At 32.0% G+C, this 20,521-nt stretch overlaps 2 protein-coding genes and 1 long non-coding RNA gene across 3 annotated transcripts; 1 reads left to right on the top strand and 2 right to left on the bottom strand.

Moving 5' to 3' along the window:
* Window positions 1-5,020: 5,020 nt before the first annotated feature.
* Window positions 5,021-6,386, bottom strand: LOC134263659 (uncharacterized). Its single transcript, XR_009991329.1, has 3 exons — window positions 6,083-6,386; window positions 5,326-5,418; window positions 5,021-5,208 (listed from the first exon to the last, which is right to left on the bottom strand). It is a non-coding gene; the product is annotated as an uncharacterized LOC134263659 (long non-coding RNA).
* A 2,004-nt stretch (window positions 6,387-8,390) lies between these two features.
* Window positions 8,391-15,675, top strand: LOC134263661 (RING finger protein 17-like; the record flags this gene model as incomplete). The annotated part of the gene is made up of 7 exons (XM_062746035.1): window positions 8,391-8,399; window positions 8,519-8,614; window positions 9,007-9,196; window positions 9,470-9,578; window positions 9,870-10,020; window positions 15,105-15,314; window positions 15,533-15,675. Coding segments are annotated over exons 1-7 (908 nt in total), but the record flags the coding sequence as incomplete, so codon positions are not given.
* On the bottom strand, window positions 11,946-14,475 carry LOC134263660 (uncharacterized). The gene is made up of 2 exons (XM_062746034.1): window positions 14,108-14,475; window positions 11,946-13,636 (listed from the first exon to the last, which is right to left on the bottom strand). The coding sequence occupies exons 1-2, from the start codon at window positions 14,409-14,411 to the stop codon at window positions 12,426-12,428; spliced, it is 1,515 nt and encodes a 504-aa protein (XP_062602018.1). The 5' UTR covers window positions 14,412-14,475; the 3' UTR covers window positions 11,946-12,425.
* Window positions 15,676-20,521: the final 4,846 nt, after the last annotated feature.

Below are 20,521 nucleotides of genomic sequence, written 5' to 3'. Positions count from 1 at the left end.
GAACTAGTCAGCAAGGGTTACGCCAATAGCACCGGAAACAGGTAGGTGACCTCAATAGTGAACCAGTCAGCAAGGGGTGCACCAATAGCACATGAGACAGGTAGGCAGCCTAAAGAGCATTGGTTAATTTGTTTGTTAGTTAAATGCATATAAAGAATATTTGTTTCATACTTTCAACTTAAATAATCACATTTAAAGGTTTATGTTCTAGGAAAACAGATTTTATTTGAAATATTGGTATAATTTAAAATTTATATAATCTGCGAAGAAATCTTTGTTTAGAGCCAGGCTGAGAGAAAACCATGCAAAATTTTAAAAATCGTCCAAATGGAAGATTGCAACTTAGGAGTTTTTAGTGGCTTAAAATTTTCTACATAAAGGTAGAAGTCAGAATATCCACAGAAAAATGTTGAACCCTGCATTTATTTTTAGTAACAGCTCATTTGCATATTTTTCGAAAATCACACAAAATTTAATGGAAAATCTGTACAAATCATGATCCATTCAAAAAGTTACCTTCTGTCATCAGTTTATTTTCAAATTTTGGTTTATTTTCAAAGTCTTGGTCCAATTTACCCAATTAATGAGGAAAAACTTAATTCAAATGAATGTTTTAATTTTTATGCATCTATTTATAGATCGTAGATCAATGAGTATGATTTTTTTTAGCCATTTTTAGATGCTCTTTTCTCTCAAGACCAAGTTTAAAGTTGGATTAAATTAATTTTTAGACGGGGTCACGTGACCCTGTCTTTTAGTTTACTGTCAGAGGCCTCAAATCGGAAGCCATGGTGATAACACAGGAATTAAATCTACGCATATGAAAGAGTGCAGAAATTGTTTTGATCAAAACATAAACATTCTGTGTCAAACTGAAGAAAGTGATGTGAACCTTTTTCTAATTCAAACTAATAAAGTATTTTGATAATTTAAAACTGAAAATATTAACTGTAAATCACACTAGTAAACAAAGTACTAACTGCGTATTATTATGACTGCGTACGCATCATCCACTGTTTACTTCCGGAAAAATATTAATTCGTACCCGATGAAATTCGGAGCAGTTCGGAAAGGTTTCCAGACTGAGCAATTAGTAAAATTTCTACTTCAAATTAAATATAAAATGTGAATATATATTATTCACCGTTTTGTTTTTAGTATGTCAATGAAAAATTAAGTTGTAACAGTTATTAAAACTCAAAAAAAATCACATTTGTGAAATCTAGCATGAAGATTATTTTGACCCCATCTTTCAGTACTGTCTCAGTACTTTGATTACTTTAAGAATGATTTAAGGTGTATTTTGTTTTAAAATATTGAGCTTGGCAAATAATATAGATCTACATGTTGTAAATTAACTTTGAAATACCAAACTTGGCTACAATTTCACATATTTTAAATAACAGTCTGTAATTATATTTATGGATTATTTCTATGATATTTAAATGAAAAATAGAAGCTTCTTAATCTAATATATTTTTAGAATAGGAATAACTGATTTGGATACTTCATATAACTTTCTTTTGCTTATTTTAGCCCCATGTTACCAATTTACTGGAAATAAATTGTTATCTCCCCTTGTTGGAACTCTTTAGTATTATTGGGTAAAAAGTGACAGGTGAGTGGTGAGTCAACATTTAAAGAAGAAAGTCATGTATGATCATTTTTTATACCCCCCGCAAACGAAGTTTAGGGGGGGTATATTGGAATCACCATGTCCGTCTGTCTGTCTGTCTGTAGACGAGATTTTGTCCGGACCATTACTCGGAAACTATTGGAAGGATTTGTCTGAAAATTTGTACACATATTATTCACCATATGAAGTTGTGCACCTGATATTTTCATCTTGATTCAATGATTATTTTGAATTTTACAGGTGTTTTTTCATTTTTATTCTGTGGTTTTGTCCGAACCGTTTCTCAGAAACTATTACAAGGATTAATCTGAAAATTTGTACACTTATTATTCACCATATGAAGGTGTGCACCTGGAATTTTCAACTCTTTTTGTTAATTTTTTTGCATTTTACAGGTTTTATTTTTTATTTTAATTGACTTGTTCATTTTGGCCTCATGTATAAGGTTTGAGATATAGAATCTAGAATATCTGTTCAAAAATACTACAGCTTAAAACTACTCATAAAAACTTAAAAAAAAAAGAAACATCATCAAGTGTTAAAAACAGTTTTTACATTGCACAGAAGAAAATGTAATTTCATTTGTCTCTTGGGAATAATGACTGGACATGCATCCAGTTAAAGATAAATTAATGAGTTTGGTGTTGGAAGTTGTTAAGGCATATCTCTTATCAAGCGTGTGTGTGTTATCTAATCTCCAGGGAATAAGGCACAAGAATTAAAGATCTCTCTTCTCTTATTCTCTTAATTGTAATTTATTGTCTGTCAAAGCACTTCATTACTGGATGACCAGCTCTTTATTTTCAAAATGCATTTCAAATTGATATATCAAGATTAATTTGATTTTGTATAATGGTTTTTTTTTCAACATTCAGTTTGCAGAGTGACATAACACATAATTGCAATGTATTTTTTTTAATGCAGAAATAAAAAAAAATAAAATGAAAAAATAAAAAAAATGTTACAATGGATTTACAATGTATTATATGTAGTATTGATGTTTCATTTGGTTGCACCTTTGTTTCATTCATTAAGAAACATGATGAGCAATTATATTTCACTGCAAATTTTTGTAAGTATATAAATTGTGAACACCTCTAGATCCATAAAGTATTTTTGAATTTGCACCTTCTCTGAAAAACCCAGCGGGGGGTATTTGTCCCTATTGGACAGTTCTAGTTTTTCTTCACCTAGGGAGTTGTTTTGGAGAATTATTGTACTATGAAAGTGGGAAAACTTATTTTAAGATATTTGAATGTAAGAAAGAAACAACAACTTAATAGCTTGAAGAAGCAAATAACAGGCCCATAGGAAGCAATTTTTTATTGTGAGGGAGGGGGGACAACCTACATTATCTGTATCAACTACCAAGAATTCATTAAAAAGTATATAAAAAAAAATGTACTATGCGGTAATTAACAGTTACAAAAATTTTCCTAACAAGTGCAGTTGTATAGGAATTTAATGCAGTTTTACTTTAAATGTCCTTTTAATAACAGATTTTTTTTCTCAAATATACATTTGATATTTTGTTTAAGGCACCAAGCCCCATTCAAGTTCAAGTTCATTTTTTCACTCATCATTTCAAATATATGGTGCATGAGGACAACGAAGAATATTTACAACATATAAATTCAGATCAGAGGTACAAGTTTATGATATACATAATCAGAATATGAAGAGGAGAAAAAAAAGAAATTAAAACACATTTGAAACATGTAATAATGAAATAAACTAGGGGAAAGATCATTTAGGACAGACTAAATCATATATTTTCTATATAAACATACATAGTTTTCTTATTGTCTTAATTAGCATCTTGTTTTGTCATCATTTGAAAAAATTTACAAACAGATGAGGCATCCAAATACATGTAATGATATAAATGCTTTTCAAAAGTTTCTACCTTCATAAGTTCAACACCAAACAAACAGATGATTTAGTAATTATGGAAACGAACATAGCAATAGATTTACAGAATATTTTTAACAGTTATATATCTTTACATTAAATATGTAACCCATTTGAGTTTGAGCAATTTTTTTTCGAAAATTGGCAATTTGTAAATTCCTATAAATCAAGAAATTATTGTGACAAATATCAATTTTGAAAGAACATAGTCTAATGTTACTTAAAAGTACTTTAAAATAAATGCAAATTTGATTTTGAGTACAATGAATTAAATGTGATTTTTACCATTTTGCTTGAAATTTTTAAGTGCATTTGCACTAAAATGTGCAGAAAGGAGGTGGCACTGCCTACCCATATCGAAAATAAATATAAAAATAATAGATTAAAATAATACAAAAATAATACAAAAAAAGTATATTTTTAATGACCAAATTTGGAACCCTTTTTATCTTGGTTCCAAATTAGGTCAAAAATAATACACTTTCTTTGAAATGAAACACAAAAAAATATATTTTTAATATACTTTATTTCTCAGTAAAAATACAAAAATAATACACTTGATGTATTTTTTCTGTACTCTTGTATTTTTTCTGTATTAAATCCTTATCCAAAGTACAAAAATAATACAATTTACAGAAGAACTAAAAAATACAAAAATAATATAAAATGTATTAATTTTGTATCAGTCTATTATTTCTGTATTATTTGGAGCACCTTGAAAAAAAATAGGAAAATAATACAAAATGTATTAATTTTGTATCAGTCTATTATTTCTGTATTATTTGGAGCACCTTGAAAAAAAAAATAGTAAAATAATACAAAATGTATTAATTTTGTATCAGTCTATTATTTCTGTATTATTTGGAGCACCTTGAAAAAAAATAGGAAAATAATACAAAATGTATTAATTTTGTATCAGTCTATTATTTCTGTATTATTTGGAGCACCTTGAAAAAAAAAATAGGAAAATAATACAAAATGTATTAATTTTGTATCAGTCTATTATTTCTGTATTATTTGGAGCACTTTGAAAAAAAAAATAGTAAAATAATACAAAATGTATTAATTTTGTATCAGTCTATTATTTCTGTATTATTTGGAGCACCTTGAAAAAAAAAAATAGGAAAATAATACAAAATGTATTAATTTTGTATCAGTCTATTATTTCTGTATTAAAATCGAATTAAAACAAAAAAAAATCTAAATATAATACATTCTGAAAGATACAAAAAAAAAATACATTTATGAGTTCAAAAAAGGTACAAGAATGATAGACAAAAAGTACATAAAAAAGCTTTAAATAATACAAAGCAGTGCCTAGAAAAGTACTAAAAACGTGAAAAACTTCTTCCTTCTTAAATGCAGCTTTCAATCAGATTTTAAAGATGGCTTTACTTTAGATTACTGATTTAGTTACTTTTTGTGCAATAATCTTGATCTTTTCTGTCTTACATTCAGTAACATACAGTATTCACTCTTCAATTGTCCTCATTTCTAAGTCATGTTTTATCAATCTTATTGTCTTTGAAAATTGTACATTTATAATGAGATATGAATTCAAAAGTCTAGATCTTCTCTCTGCTTTGGGGTTTCTTTTGCACAGCACTTTATTGAAGAAATACATCTCACTGTCATCCTGCTTGGTCCTGCATAATCTTAGACTACAAAATAGAATATCAAAATGTATTGGGTTTATATAAAAAATAGATGCACAGACACACACAAAAAAGAAATCTTCACATGATTAGCTGATATTGTCATTTGTCAATGTTACACACCTGTAATGCTTCAAGGGGTAGGGTGGGTGGGGGGTGTCTTATTCCTCTATAACTAATCAGCTTTTCTTCTTTGGCTCTGCAGAGGCACTCAAACTGTAAAGTAACGATACTGATAAATGTTTTGCAGAACAGGTAGAAATACAGACCATTAAAAAATGAAAATATAAAACTGTCAATACACCTCATTGGAATTGGGGTGGGGGTGGGGGGTCATTTGATTTGAAATCTTAAACTGATATTGGGGAAGGGAAATATGGATCATCATATATTGATATAAAAAATAATTAGTTTGTGCCAAAAAAAATCTTTCTAACCACCTTCTTCTCAAGTCATTTTTGAAATAATTATAAGTATGCAAAACCATAAATCCATTAAGCTTAGTTGCAATGATTACCCCCCCCCCCCCCCACCTCACTTTTCAAAATTTAAATGGTTGGATGCCAAGATGATTTTATATGTTATTATTCCATGTTTAGGCCTGAGGGATAGGGTGAAATTAATTTTTAAGTCATTTTTGGTCCATTTAAATAATATCATTTGCCATTGAACATGTTGAAAGCCCGTAATTATCCATACAATTCAAGATGGAAAGTAGCATAACAAAACTCTCTTTCGCCACAAATCCAACATGTCCAATATATCTGCATTCAATTTGACCTACTATGAATTGGTTATAAAAGATATTATTAACATTTATTAATCTACACTTCACATTTTAAAAATTGAAACTACTGTGCTATTTTATGTAAATTCTTACCGCATATGGCGTTGTTTACACCAGGAAAGCCAGGGCATGATGCTTGAAAAACGCCAACCTCCTTCCGTTTTCGCTTTCCTTTGTTTATAAATGTGATCCATGCTAACATGCTGTAGCTAAACATCTATTTTCTACCAATTTCATCGGCGAATATTAGCTAAATCTTATTAAACATCACCAACTCTCTCAATTCGGTTCGTCGATCTATTTTTCAAAATGGCGTGGGTAAATTACCGTTAACCAATCAGAGAAAAGCAAAGAAAAATTTTAAAATCTGACCAATCAAATAGCTCCTTATTTACGAAGATTGACGATTTTTAAAAATAAAATATTTTTAACAGTCAAGTACGAAGTCTAATAAGTAAATGGAATCAATTTAATAAACCCTTGATCATTACTAGAATAATTATTAGGAATCATTTCTTATAATCGTTATTTTTGTTTTTAAGAAATTTTCCGATTACAGATGAGAAAGATTTCTGGTCAGCCATATTGTTTTGTTTTTGTTTTTTTAATTATACAAATTGACCTGTAAAGTAGACCATAAAGTTTTAGAAGAAGGATCAATTTAGTGTTAAATCTAAAGCAAAATAACAAGGTATAGAGCCATGCCCCCTTTTCTCGGCGCCATGTTCTTTTTTCCTATCAAAAAATTAATAAATATTCCCAGTGAAGGCAATATTCCTTAGCTGTTCTGTTTATTCAGTGCATACTGATAATCTCTTGTTTACATAACGCAACCAAGTGTGAATTCACGACAGGAAATCACTTCACGCTTGAACGAAGCACACAGCCACCTGGCTAATTAACATGCCTCAGGCTGTAAGGGTAGAAGATTTAACTTGAGAAACTGTCATTTGATTGCATTGATTATACAAGAATTTGCCCAAGATCAAACATAATTAACTTGTAAATTATTAACTAATTAAAATCAGGATCGTTTTTTTTTAAAATGAGAGTAGAATTAAACACAGAGTTGAAGTAAAAGTGATATTTTATCTGAATAAAAACAAATTACTTTTTATAATTTGAATATGATTCCTTCTCTTAGTGAAAATGTGCACATATACTAAAATCTGAAGAAAACATCGTATGCATGGTAATAGCTAGTTGGGACTTTCCATGTGCACAGGTAAATCACGTAATTTCTGAATTGTAGTATGATGCAATCATTTGTTAGCCTGCAAGACCACCTGTTGTGTGATAGATCTAAACACGTGAAAGATGTAAACCCACTGAAAAGTTAATGTAAACCCGCTGTAAAAGCTTCATGCCCAAGATGGAAATATTTCTCTGGATTACCACTGATTGAGATTAACATAAATTTTAGTACCAATTAATTATTTAAGTTCTAGATAATCGTATACCAAGATTCCTGAAAAAAAAAATATATAATATAAATTTTCTAAGTACCGGGTATGCTATAAACTTATAAAAAAAGCAGCAGACATTTTGCAAGGAATTTCTCTAAAATTTATAAAGTTCATAAAGACAAATGTAAATAGAAAAAATATGTCTAAATTTAACCCCCCTCCCCCCCCCCCCCCCCCCCAACAACAAAAAGAAATAGAGACCAAATATATGGAATTTTCTGTAAATGTGCTAAAATCAAATTTGAGACAAAAAATACTGACCGTCTTTTTGTAAAAATTACCAAGTCCAAATTTAATATAAAAATAATACAGACAAACTCTGTAAAATTACTAAGTCTAAATTTGATATAAAAATAATACAGACAAACTGTCTGTAAAATTATGAAGTCCAAATTTAATACAGAAATGATACAGTCTAACTGTATAGACTTTTCTGTAAAATTACTAAGTTCAAATTTGATACAGAAAAAATACATCTGGAAAAAATTAAGTCCTGAAAAAATACAAAAATAATACACTGAAAATAATCTAAGTCCAAAAAATACAAAAATAATACACTGTACAAAATCAAAGTCAAATTTTAATACAAAAATGATATACTGAATTTTTTGTGATAGGAAAATAATATATTTTTTCTGTATTATTTTAAGAAAGTACAAAAATGAATGTATTAAAAGTATATTAAAAATATACTTTTCTGTATTATTTTTTGATATGGGTACAGCTGCCATGTTGAATGATGGGAATTTTTGGGGGGCTTTTTTGAATAAAATATTATGAAGTCTAACTACCCACCAAATTTCATAAAGATATGACAACCTTCGATTTGTACAGTTTTGCATGGTTTCCTTGCGGACTGACTGTTAAAATATTTCAGTAAAACTTGATTGTAAGAAAGTCAGCAAGACTCTTAATTTTCCTTCCTTATAATTGAGATGATAAAGGTACAAGGAACTTGATGTAAAGTCTTCTAAGGAATTTGTAGAAAGTTCTTTCTAATAATCAAGTTTTAACCCAGTTTTACAGTAGAATTGACTTAAAAGTTTGTGTTTAATGATTACAGTTGATTACATCTGTCATTTCAAGGTCATTGCCAATCCCTGAGGATCAGTTGTTGGCTTCTGGGTCACAAGAAAGCTTGACAGACTGCTCCACCAGGGTGAGTGTTCAAAGACCCGATGTGCCCACAATTAGTGATGATTGTTTAATTTATCACGTTAAATAAATCTTTTTAATTTATATTCAATGATATATGCGAACAATTTGGAGTTTTAAAGGTATTTTGTGGTAAGTATGTGCTTTTCGTACCTTATTGTGGTAGTAAAGTAATGGAATGGTTCATTGTGTTACAGCATTGTTCATACAGAAGTAAAGAATTTCTGTGGAAAGTAATGAAGACTGAATATTTTTTATTTTATTTAAATGCCTTAAAAAGCATTGAGGACCTTTTAGCATGATTGTGTACTTTGGATACCAACAGAGTCTGATATATTTGTGTAGTTCTGTTTATTTTGAGTGAGGTTATTTATAGCTAGATTTTGAATTTGATAGAGTTCATCAATGGCGTTGGGAAGAGAGAGCACCTCTGTGTCAACAGAATCCCTACCCTCGTCTGCCCTGTCCTTCACTCCGGGGGCATCTCCAAGGAAACTGTGTTCCCCAGCACCGGAAGGAAATGTCTCTGACTCATCCACAGGAGCTAGGAAAAAATCAAGACAGACCTCCAGCCACAAAAAGAAATGTAGGGAACTTCTTTATACATGTAGTTCTGTACATACAAGGAATAAGTTAAGAATTTACTTGTAAATAAAGTTAGCAATAGCTGAGTGAGTGAAACCCTTATGGGATTTTCGGAAATAGAACTGTGAAAAGTAGACTTTTTAATGAATTAAGATTTTTCATTCTCTGTTTTAGTCAAGAGGGGTGTAATTGAGCTATGAATCTTGCCAACTAAGGACACCACCAATGTACAATCAAAATACAAATATTTTCTATAATGAGCATTCTGTTCCAGCAAAAGTTCAGAAGGGCAGTGACGAAGATCTAGACGTTGAAGTTAAAATCGGCCAGTTTACAGATCCATCTTGCTTCTATGCTTACGTGGTGGACAGCAGCTTAGATAGGTGAGGGGACTGGTTCATTGAAATTATTTTAGAAATTTTGACAATGATTAACCTGTTGTAGAGAAGAATTTGTTAGTTTTATACACACAGGCCGATTTTACAATGTAACTGCATTTCAAAAAAAGATTAAATAAACATTTTGCAAGTTATGAACAACTGGTTATGAGTGCCTTCTTAATCTGTTGAATCCTTACAGCTTACCTTCTCCACTGCCTGGCCAGTGTTTGGCAGTTTAATAAGAGTTGTCATTTCATGCAGTATGTTCTTGACTCTGAAAATTTTTTGTATTAGGATAATGGACAATATGGAGGAGGAATATCGGGACTCAGAGCCACAGTGGATTAACTGGGACGAGGGGACGTTCTGTGCTGTGCGGAGACCAGAGGACGGGAAGTGGTACCGGGCCAGGATAGAACAAGTCATGAACAAGAACGTCATGGAGGTGAGTACCAGGCCAGGATAGAACAAGTCATGAACAAGAACATCATGGAGGTGAGTACCAGGCCAGGATAGAACAAGTCCTGAACAAGAACGTTGTGGAGGTGAGTACCAGGCCAGGATAGAACAAGTCATGAACAAGAACGTCGTGTAGGTGAGTACCAGGCCAGGATAGAACAAGTCATGAACAAAAATGTTAACTCTTTACCCCTTAATGCCACGATTTGAAGCACTGGCCATATCCTTAGAGTGTTTGCCTGGCTGCCCCTTAGAGCGTATTAGATGAATTATAGTACAGTTTAAATCTGAACTAATAAGGGTCAAAATATTTCATTTATACTATGTATTATATATCATTGGATTCGTAATAAATTAAATTTTTCAAATCTGTTTACAAAATTTCGATCGGAATTTTCTGTTAAAAAATAATTCAGGTGAAAGCAGGTGAAAATAGAAAAATAAATATTTTCAACATGTAAAACGGCTTTAATAAGCCAAAATTGTCTCTATAAATAATAAAGAATATGTCTGATGATATAATTGATGGTTAAATTATTATTTATTATCAATTTTATAAGTTTAATTCCTCAGAAATCAGTAAGTTGTAGTGCTTCTTCAATGTCAATCTCGCCGACAAATTTTCAGACTTGCGTCCTAAAACTTGATTTCTGAACATTTTTGGATACTTTAATGATCCAATTCTATTAAAGTAATTATTTTCTTCACCTAAACATTGATAAATATGTGTAAAATGGAAGGTATCTTCTGAATTTGCGAGAAACAGGTAACGAAATCAGCACTGCACGGTCCCGAACTTCACAAAATTTTCGTATCTTATGTTGGAGTATATTACACATATAGATCATTATAATTTTCAAACTTTTCAAGAGATAGGTAGTTTATAGCTTGAATTTTATGTAATACTTTACTGGATGAGAAAATATTGCTTATTTACTGAGTTATATGCTCAAAAAACATCGTATGTAACAGTCCGCCATTTTGAATTTTGGTGGGACTTTCCAAGATTCTATTGTTTGTTTACACAGGTAAATCACGTGATTTCTAACTGTAGTATGATGCAATCATCTATTGTTAACCTGCAGGTGGCCACCTGTGCTCTGATAATTTGTAAACAAGCGGTAATTTCAAGTCAAATCAACAATGAAATACACGTGCGTCAAAAGTCGTCATTAAAAGTTTGGGGCTAGGCGTCAAAAGTCATCATTAAGGGATAAAGGAGGGAAGGTCTAAGGGGAAAAGAGTTAAGAGGGGGTGGAGGATACATTGTGTAGTATAAAACACTTGACTGATTCATTGGTATAAAGCCTGTTTTTAATTGGCAACCAGTATTTGTGTTAAAAAGGTCAAGTAATGTTTAAAGCTGTAAATCACTCAATTTTTGTGACACCTTATTTCCTAGAGATAAAAATTTACTCTTTATAAGCAAGTCAAATTTTCTCAAATTGTGGTTACAGCTCTTTATAATCATTTTGAATTCTTATATACATGTAAGCAATAATGATATTTTGTGAGTACACTGTCTTGAGTAATCAAGTGAAAATTAAGTCTTGTTGCTAATAAAAAGTGATTAACAGTACTAGTATGTAATGGATCAACATTAATCTTGAGAGGGTGAGTTATTACTATTAAGATGAAATTACAAACATTGGTTGTATAAAACCTCTCATAAATGAAGAAATGGATGCAAACCCCCAAAATCAGATCTCTTTATGTTAAGGAAGAGGATAGGAGTACCAAACTCTGGTTTCTCCTTGCCATATGTTATATATAAACAGGTTAATTATTGTCACTATTAGCTTTAATCTTGGCAATTGTATATATGCAAAGTTTATCTACTTAGAAAATCTTAAATTCTGTCCAAAAATTGGATGTACCATTTTTTTTAAACCCAAAAAAGAATATTCAAGTAAGAAAAAGAGGAAGCCAATTATTTTTTTTTATTGTATTTAATCAGAGTTCCCAACTCTTTGTAACACCTTGTTTCAGCATGTTCAGATCAAATTATCAGAAAAAAAAACTTATCTTTAACATCAAGAAATAACAGACAAATCCATACACATTATAATATTATAGCCTTGGTTTAACAAAAACTAAACAGTATTAAATCTTCACAAAAAGTTTCCATATTGTACCTCTGCCTCGCTTCCTGCAGACAGACAGAGTGGAAAATAATCAAAATTCCTAATACCCTTCACAACCAGAATCTTTAAAATCCCTAGCAACAATGTGCATGGTCTTGACATCCCATGTTCAATGGATAATCCTTATTTTGCCATTCCATGAACTGAATAATACTGAATTTGCTATTCCATATACTGCATAAGACTTGATGTTGCTGATTTAGCTATACCCTATTATACTGCATAATACTGGATAAAGCTGAATTAGTTATTCCATATACTGGATAATGCTGATTTTCCCATTGGAATGTCCAATCCACAGCTTGCCATCAGGGAAGGCTTCAATAGCATGGGGTGTATAGCTACACTTGTGAAGGATGCATTTGGCCTTTCCCGATATCTTAAACATTTGAATGTTCCTGCTGTATCTGTCGCTTACGACGATGTTCCCTAGGACATCAAAGGCCACATCCCAGGGACTAAATGTGTCCTCATCTTCCGTCTGTGAATGCCTGAAGATCACCTCTCCATCCTTGCTGAGGACTACAAGCTCTCCAGTGAAATCCCCCGTCCAGTTAATGACTGCAATGTCCCCTGTCTGTTCATTTTCAGCAATGCGATAGGGGTAGCTGAAAATGTTGGACGACGTCTGCCGACCAAAGAAAGACTTCTTGGTCTGGTACTGAATTGTCTGTAGTTCCTGGCCATCGAAGGAGAATCTTTTCAGGAGTCGCGTGTTTTGAGCTGTGGTCGTAGAGTATTTCAAACTGTCTACTAATCCAACAAGAAAGTTACCACTTGTTCTGTTCACATATATACTGATGGGCAACAAACCCTCAGGAAAGTCTATCAGTGTTGTAGATTCACCCTCCGAGTTAAAGTTTTGAACACAGCGCATTTTGGGGTCAACTGTCATTAACATGCCACTTTTGGTTGTGGCAAAATCATGGCATGTCGGTTTCAAGGGCATTGTCTTGAGCAGTTTCCCTTGCTTGTTGTACATTTTAAGTTCATCCTCTCTAAAACCTTTAACCCAAGCCTCTGTGTTGCTGACTTGGCAGATTTTGGAGATGAAAATGTCAGATTCACAAGGTGTCAGGGTGGAGTCAATCCTGACGTAGCTCATGAGTTTTAGTGAAGACGCCAGGTCCGAATAAAAGTCCCCCACCATTGACTGCAATTTCTCAACACTCTCCTCCCCGCCAACGAAACGCGGAGTAGCCACATGAAAAATCAGATGATCCTCGGACATCTTCATTAAAAGCTTGGCGCATTCTTTTTCTAACTGAATGATCTCAAAGTGAGAGCTGTGCTTGAGCCTGTCCTCAACGCTTTCAAGAAATGAGTTCCCCTTTGCTACGAGATCTTCTGTGACTTCTTGTGTACCACTGAGTTGTCGGGCTGTGTCTTTTCGTTGATTTTCTGCATTAGCTATGAGGCTGGATATTATGTTGTCTAGTTTGCTACGGATGCTTTCACCTGCAAAATGAAGAGATTTTATTTTTGGTATACAAATTTTTCCTATTCAGTTATCTTAATTACAAAAATGTTTTGCTACTTTAATTTAAACAGTTTATTCAGGCATGCTTTATAAAATTGAGATATTTTAAGTCTTAATGCATTTTAATAGAAGAGTAGAGTGTTTCTGAAATTTTAAAACATTATTTGGATCTAAAATATATTCGTCTTGTAAAAGATTTATGCCTCCTCTCCTGAAAAAAATGCCAAAAATTAAACACGTTTGCTTTGTGCACTTAAGCTGAGTTAAATATTGATAACAAAATTGAATGCATGATTCATATAATTTCCCCCTCCTCTTCCATGTTTACGAAATACAAATGTGGCCCACTGCTAGGCACTCCTACACATCTATTCTAAATATATCCATGAAGTCAAATCAGCCAACGAAAAAAAATGATACTGAAAAAATCACAATGGATGTAATGGTACCTTTTTGAGTGATGCTGGCTATGACGGCCTCGGTATCTCTCTGGTTTTTGTCATCCTGTATGGAGAGTTCAGCCACCCTCTGTTGTAACACGGGGATCCTCTTCTTCATCTCCAACATGTGCCCCTGCAGGGAGCCCCTCTTCTCCTCTACCTTGGCCTCGAGGTCTGTAAACGTGTGTCCATTGTGGTGTCCCATCATACACTTGACACACACCACCTCATCACAAGTGTCACACAAGCCCTGGATTGCCTCTGTGTGCTTCTTACATTTCCCTCCAATATTGCTCTCCATTACTGCTGCCATGTTTCTTGTCTGTGGGAAATTCAATGCTGCATGTGATGTAAACAAACCTACAGCTCTGTCCAAAAGTTGATATGCATGTAGTGTAGTGGTATAACATCATTGTATTGTAAAGGGTTGTACAAAAGTGTATATGCAAGGTTGTGTCTATGCAAAAATGCACACTATGAATTTTAATTGAATGGTTTAAGAAGTATTTATAGGTAATTATTAATTAATAATTTTATCATTAATTAAACAAACAGCTCTTTAACATAAAAAAGAAATAATTTATGTTTGTGTGGAGTTTGGATAACTGAGGATTCTTCGAAAGAATAAAACTTAATGATTAATGAAGAGGAAACGTTCTCAAGTCCTTGAGAGAAAAAGAAAGATTCTTTTTTTTTTTAATTCTTTGTTACCTGATTTCAATTTTTATTTTTTAAATTGGAAATTTGAGGTTCAACTTTACTTACATTAGTAAGAGCAGTACAGGGGTACAGATAAAAAGCATTCATTCATTTGATTTTTTTGGGAGAGAAGGTAGGATTGGAGAGTGGTTCTCCTCTTTGAACATGTTGTAGATTAAACTAGATTTTGACATAGATCACATTTAATTGATTAAAGCTCAATAAAATTTCTTACTTGACCTAAAAATGAAATAAAATAAAATGAAAAATCATAGTTTTTAAAACGTATCGTAACTTATTTTTCAAGGTATTTCTGGTGGATTTTGGGTTTACGGAGACCATTCAGACCTCCGAGTTACGGAGTTTGAGGAAGGATTTTTCCCAGGATGCAGCATTCTCCTTCCTTTGTCACCTGGCGGAGGTTGTTCCAGCTGGGGACCAAAGCACCTGGTCCAGAACTGCTTGTGAGTTTATGTTAGAGGAAACCCAGGGCAAGAAACTCTACATCAAGAAAAAGGTAAGGGGCTGACAACCTTGTGAATTGGACTTCCAGAAATAAAGATTAGTTTTGTACATAAAATCTGAACAGTTATAAAATCTTCAGGTGGAAGATAAGGGGTCGAACTTTTTGTAATAAAGAAGAGAAAATTTATTTTATTTAATGAGGCAGTGGATAATTATAGAAAATGGGAGAGACTTCTTGAATTTTCTTTCACTTTACAATTTTTTCATCAGGGTGAGAAAATAAAAATGTCTGCCCCTGTGGATCTGATCTTGGAGACCGAGGTTCCAGAGAGCGCCCTGGAGCCGTCCAGAAAATCTTACACCAGTCTGATAGAGATGATGAAGGACAGAGGCCTGGTCATCCCAACTCCAGGGTAAACAAACACTGAATAAAATACTGGTTTTACAAAAGGTCTGTTTTGAAATATTTGAGGTCAAGCTTAAAGTTATCTCAAGGGTGTCATCATGAAAAATGACTTAATTAATTTGAATATTTACAAAACTATGTGCATCGATCATTACATGTATATTGGTTAAGTAAATAAATAGTATCAGAACACATTCATGAAGGAAATAATGTCGAATACATCGATAGTGGCTTCACATGGAATTTGTAGGTCAGTTGATCAGTCATAAGCATGTAAAACTTTATCATGATACTGCTGAATCTGACTATTATATTGATAATTCTAAACCGGACATCTTAAGAATAGGCCATAGGTTTTATTAAAAAGGATACTCTGTGATATAAAGAAAGCATATACAGTGTACATGCACTTGGGTTTCTAACTCAAAAAAAAAAAATGCATAGTATCTGTAATGATGATAACCCCAAATAAACAAATAGTCTAGTCATTCTACTGAAAAATGAGAACTAATTGCAACAGTATATATTTTAATGCAGATTTGTAGATAAGCTATTAGTAACTCACATATAAAAAGTTTAGAAAAATTCACTCAGGGGAAAGTTGGGAAATCGAAAGATTAAAATTAGGGATCAATATGAATTTAGAATTACCCATTTGCACACCATACTTTTTTCTATATGAGATTTCTATGACAGACAGCCTGTAAACAATAGCCAATTAGCATTAAAAGTTGTTGTTTCAACCTGTAGTTTGTTATGCAATCAAAACTAAATCAAAAAAATTAAATAATTTGATTTTCAAAGAAGTGAAGTTTTGATTTCCAAATATCATCCACACATATATAATGGTTGCAAATTTTACCATTCATATAAACAAAAAAGTATGGAACGCTGTTTGTATTCACATTATATACATGCATGTGAAATTCCTAAATGTGAATGTGTTTACTTTCATTTTATTTCTAAACACCTGATGGACATTTATACTCCCCTAGTTTTTAAATAAACAAAAAATATATGGAACACAGTTTGTATACAAAATAAGTCAAAACAGCCTTTTCTAAAGAATTCTGCAAGAAAGCTTGTCAGACAAGTACATGTACAATTTATATCAGAGTTGTTACAATTGCATCATCACAGAATATATTTTGATTAAATATCTAGAAAATTTCTAGAAATTTATCATTTTGAAATAAAGAGTACAGAATTTATGGAATCACATGAACAGGATTTGATTTGAAGGTCTCTAAGTTAAAAAAAATCAAATATTTAATTCCATTCAGGCATCTCCGGAACTTAAATTTGAACTGTGTGATTGAAACATTGTTTTGCTCTCCAGATTTACTGCTTATTGCTTTTGTAAAGAGTAGTGAACCTTATATAAAAAGCCAATTGATATTGACCTTTTTCTATATAAAGACTGCACCATGCATCTACAGTACAGGCAACGCGGATCCCGTATTTCCCGCGTCCCCGCCGCGGTATAATCACAACGCGGTATTTGGCCAGGTAGACAGGTAAACCGCGTCCCCTCCACGGGAATTTCATCACCTACCTGTCCCCGCCGCGGTAAATCATCGATCAATTACTGACAATTAGTATCGTAAACAAACAGGAGTTATCTCCCCGAATTGTAATTTGCGAATTTTCCCTCTAACAAAAAAAAAAAAAAAATCAAAAACAAAAAATCGTGTGTTTATTAATTAATTTTGCTATGAATAGAATTTAAACTGAGAAAAAATAAGTTTATTTTTGTTTCTATAATTACATATCAATATTTGAAATTGAATAGAAAATTTTATTAAATTGTTACTCTTTGCAATGGTTAATTATTTTGTGTTATTAAGAATCTATCAAGAAACAAAATTAAATACTAGAAATTTTAATTAGTTTTTTTTTTTTTTTAATCTTCATATTATATACAAACTGTAATAAATGTTGAACTCAGAGTGTTTAAGTTTCGATAAACGATTTTTAGCATTCATTTGAAAAAAAGAAGATGAACATCTTTTAAAAAATGTACATCTTCATATTGTTTATTAATTAATTTCGATTTATTGTATATGAAATGTACATGCTTTTTCTTAAAGTGTCAAATTACCGGAAAACATCCGATGACGAGCATTTGCAGTTACATGTAGTGGGCACGTGAACTTAAATTTTTCTTTATCCAAGATATCAAGAAAAAAATTCTTTTCCTCTTTATTTCTCATCGTTTATGTTCTGTTCCCAAATTAAGAAAACTTTTCTTTAATTTATTTCCCTCTTTTATCTAAATGTGCAGGCATTTTTCTCAAATTGTCAAATGACCGAAAAGCATTCGATGGCGAGAGTTAACTTTGAGCACGTGAACTTTATACAAGAGATCAAGAAAAAATATCGTTTTTCACTTTCATATTAACATGTATTACTTTTTAAAACAATGTCTTTCTTTCTAATTTTAATATTCTCCATTTTCGTGTTCAATAGATAAGATAGGATGTGCAGGTGTAATGATAAACTTCACAGACGAAATTATAGTTTATATTAATAAATATTCAATGCAAAAATTCATATATTTTTGTTTTCTTTGACAAATTCTGTTACTTTGTGTATTAAGTATTAGCCGCGATCATTTCCTGTGTATAGGGATTAGCAGTGCCTGAGCAGGAAACGACATGCCCTGGGGGTTTCACACCTGTCTTAGAGTATACCTTGGGTAACGCTCGCTGGATGTGCACATCGTTGTCTAGCCATTCAACAACACATTTGATTCATTGTTTCATTATTATTTCATCGATATCATTTTCAGATGCGATATTAGCCTTGGAATTTGTGTCAAATTATTGTTGCTTTTTTTAAACGTAGTGTCTTAAAAGAATAAAAGTAAAAAAAACAACAAACTTTTAAAACAAATTAATGAAGTATTTGATATTAATTAAATCAAATAATGACCCATTGCTATGTTATTTCGTGTCTGTTTATATCTCTACGTATGTATTAAGCAATAAAAGAATAATAATACCAGTTAGTAGATAGAAGGAGAGAGAGAAAGAGAGAAGAAAAATATCACAATATTAAGGCACGTGCATGATCGTTTTTCCTCCTTTTTGATCAGTATATCAATTTCTTAAGTCTAGCGAATAAAACTACCGCTGATTTATCAGTTTGTTTATTGACCATTTGTGGATTTTGTCTAAGTTTTATTGGTATTTACCGAGAGACTTGTTTATGATCCACTTTCGTCTTTCGTTTAGCATATGTACATGACATGTAATTTGAATTACTTCCCTTTTTGTCGCCAGATTACAACGACAGATTTTGGTGGTAAAAAAGAAAAGTATTTTTGTTATAAAATTTGATTAAGAAAAACACAGTATATTAAAATTGTCGAATTATTGAAAATATTTAATTGAAACAAAAAATTTAAAAAGGATTCTGTCTGCAACAAAAACATTGAATTCTTTATTTCATGCATTTCAATCCATGAGCTACACATGAAAAAAAAAAAACGGCTTCGTTTTACAATGTAGTAGGAAAACGCATACAGGTAATACACTCAGGTAACATCCTGTGTATATAGGTAGTATGTACACTAGACAGCGTCGTTCCCTCGGGGCTTCTCATCCGCTTTGAGTAAGCTCCACTCCACACCAAACTTACCTGAGGAAAACCGAACGGTAACACAGACATCTGAGAACTTGAAGCTTGGCAACTTGCTGATTAAAATAAGTTAATTTCTGTGTTGTGTGTTCAAGTATTTTAAGGGCCCATATTTTTGTTTGTGTTTCATTTGAACCGGAGAAATCTGAAATTTGTTTGTGTTCATTGACATGATTTTAGTATTTTTCGAAAAGAGCAGAAAATAGAAATACATTCAAATACTAGCTATGATTTTATTGATATTCTGAATAGAATGACCTGTGAATATTTTATTAACAATCCCCCCCCCCCCCCAAAAAAAACAAATAAAAATCGTCGATATTTAGTTCATAGTCTTACAGTGTTGCGCATAATAATGGAACAACGGTATTCCTACACTTACGCGTGTTTTGTTAAAATTTAATTGTAATTATGTATCACTATCTATCATCGTTTTTAATGCTATTATTTATAACAGATATGTATACAGAAGTAACGGTAGTTTTCTAAATGAAACCAAATGACTGATATAATCTCACAGATAAATAAACACGTAGCTACATATATGTAACTGCAACTGCACGGGCTAATTGTGAACACCGGATTACAGTGCATGTAAAGGGAAGCGATATCATGGCATTCTTTAAATTTTAATTATACCTTTTTAGCAATTTGAAGATCATTTGGGGTGGCATTATTGATTTTGAAAATAAACTTTAAGTTAATATATTCGATAAATTATTCGACTTTATTTCATCCTATACTGTACATGTATTACTGTTAACAGACGTGTTTGAGAATTAATTAATTTTGAGTGACTATTGGTACAAAAAAAATGTTTTTTATTAAACAATTTGATAAAACTTAAAAAATGAATTTTTAAAGAATCCATGTAATGGTATAAATCTATAATATCAATGTGCTCGTAATCCCCTCCCCCATTTCGACACGATTAAAAATCGACAATACTTTACAGGTAAGAACATCTTAGCTGAAGAATAACGGTAGCTGGCCCCGCCGCGGTGTAAGCACGGTCTCAGGTAGCACCGCGATCAAAACCCGCAACGGTGTAATACGGAAAGGATTAATACACCGCGGAGGGGACGCGGTCTAATATGGGATCCGCGTTGCCTGTACTGTATACATGTACAAAAGCTGCATTATGTTTATAGTAATGGAAATAATTCAAATGGAATCGTTTAGACAGAATTAAATGCTTAAATGCTCTTTTT

This window comes from Saccostrea cucullata, unplaced genomic scaffold (genome assembly GCF_032062105.1).
Source record: "Saccostrea cucullata isolate Sc308-1 unplaced genomic scaffold, CSIRO_AGI_Scuc_v1 ctg11469, whole genome shotgun sequence".
Taxonomy (NCBI): Eukaryota; Metazoa; Mollusca; class Bivalvia; order Ostreida; family Ostreidae; genus Saccostrea; species Saccostrea cuccullata.
Note: the sequence above shows the minus strand (reverse complement) of the source record. Positions and strands in the feature narration are given on the sequence as shown.

Bases quoted from the DNA above. Each gene is read 5' to 3' on its own strand.
- LOC134263660 (XM_062746034.1), bottom strand. From the start codon at position 14,411: ATGGCAGCAGTAATGGAGAGCAATATTGGAGGGAAATGTAAGAAGCAC. The intron at 13,637-14,107 runs GTACCATTACAT...TTCATTTTGCAG, and splicing joins AGCCAGCATCACTCAAAAAG to GTGAAAGCATCCGTAGCAAA.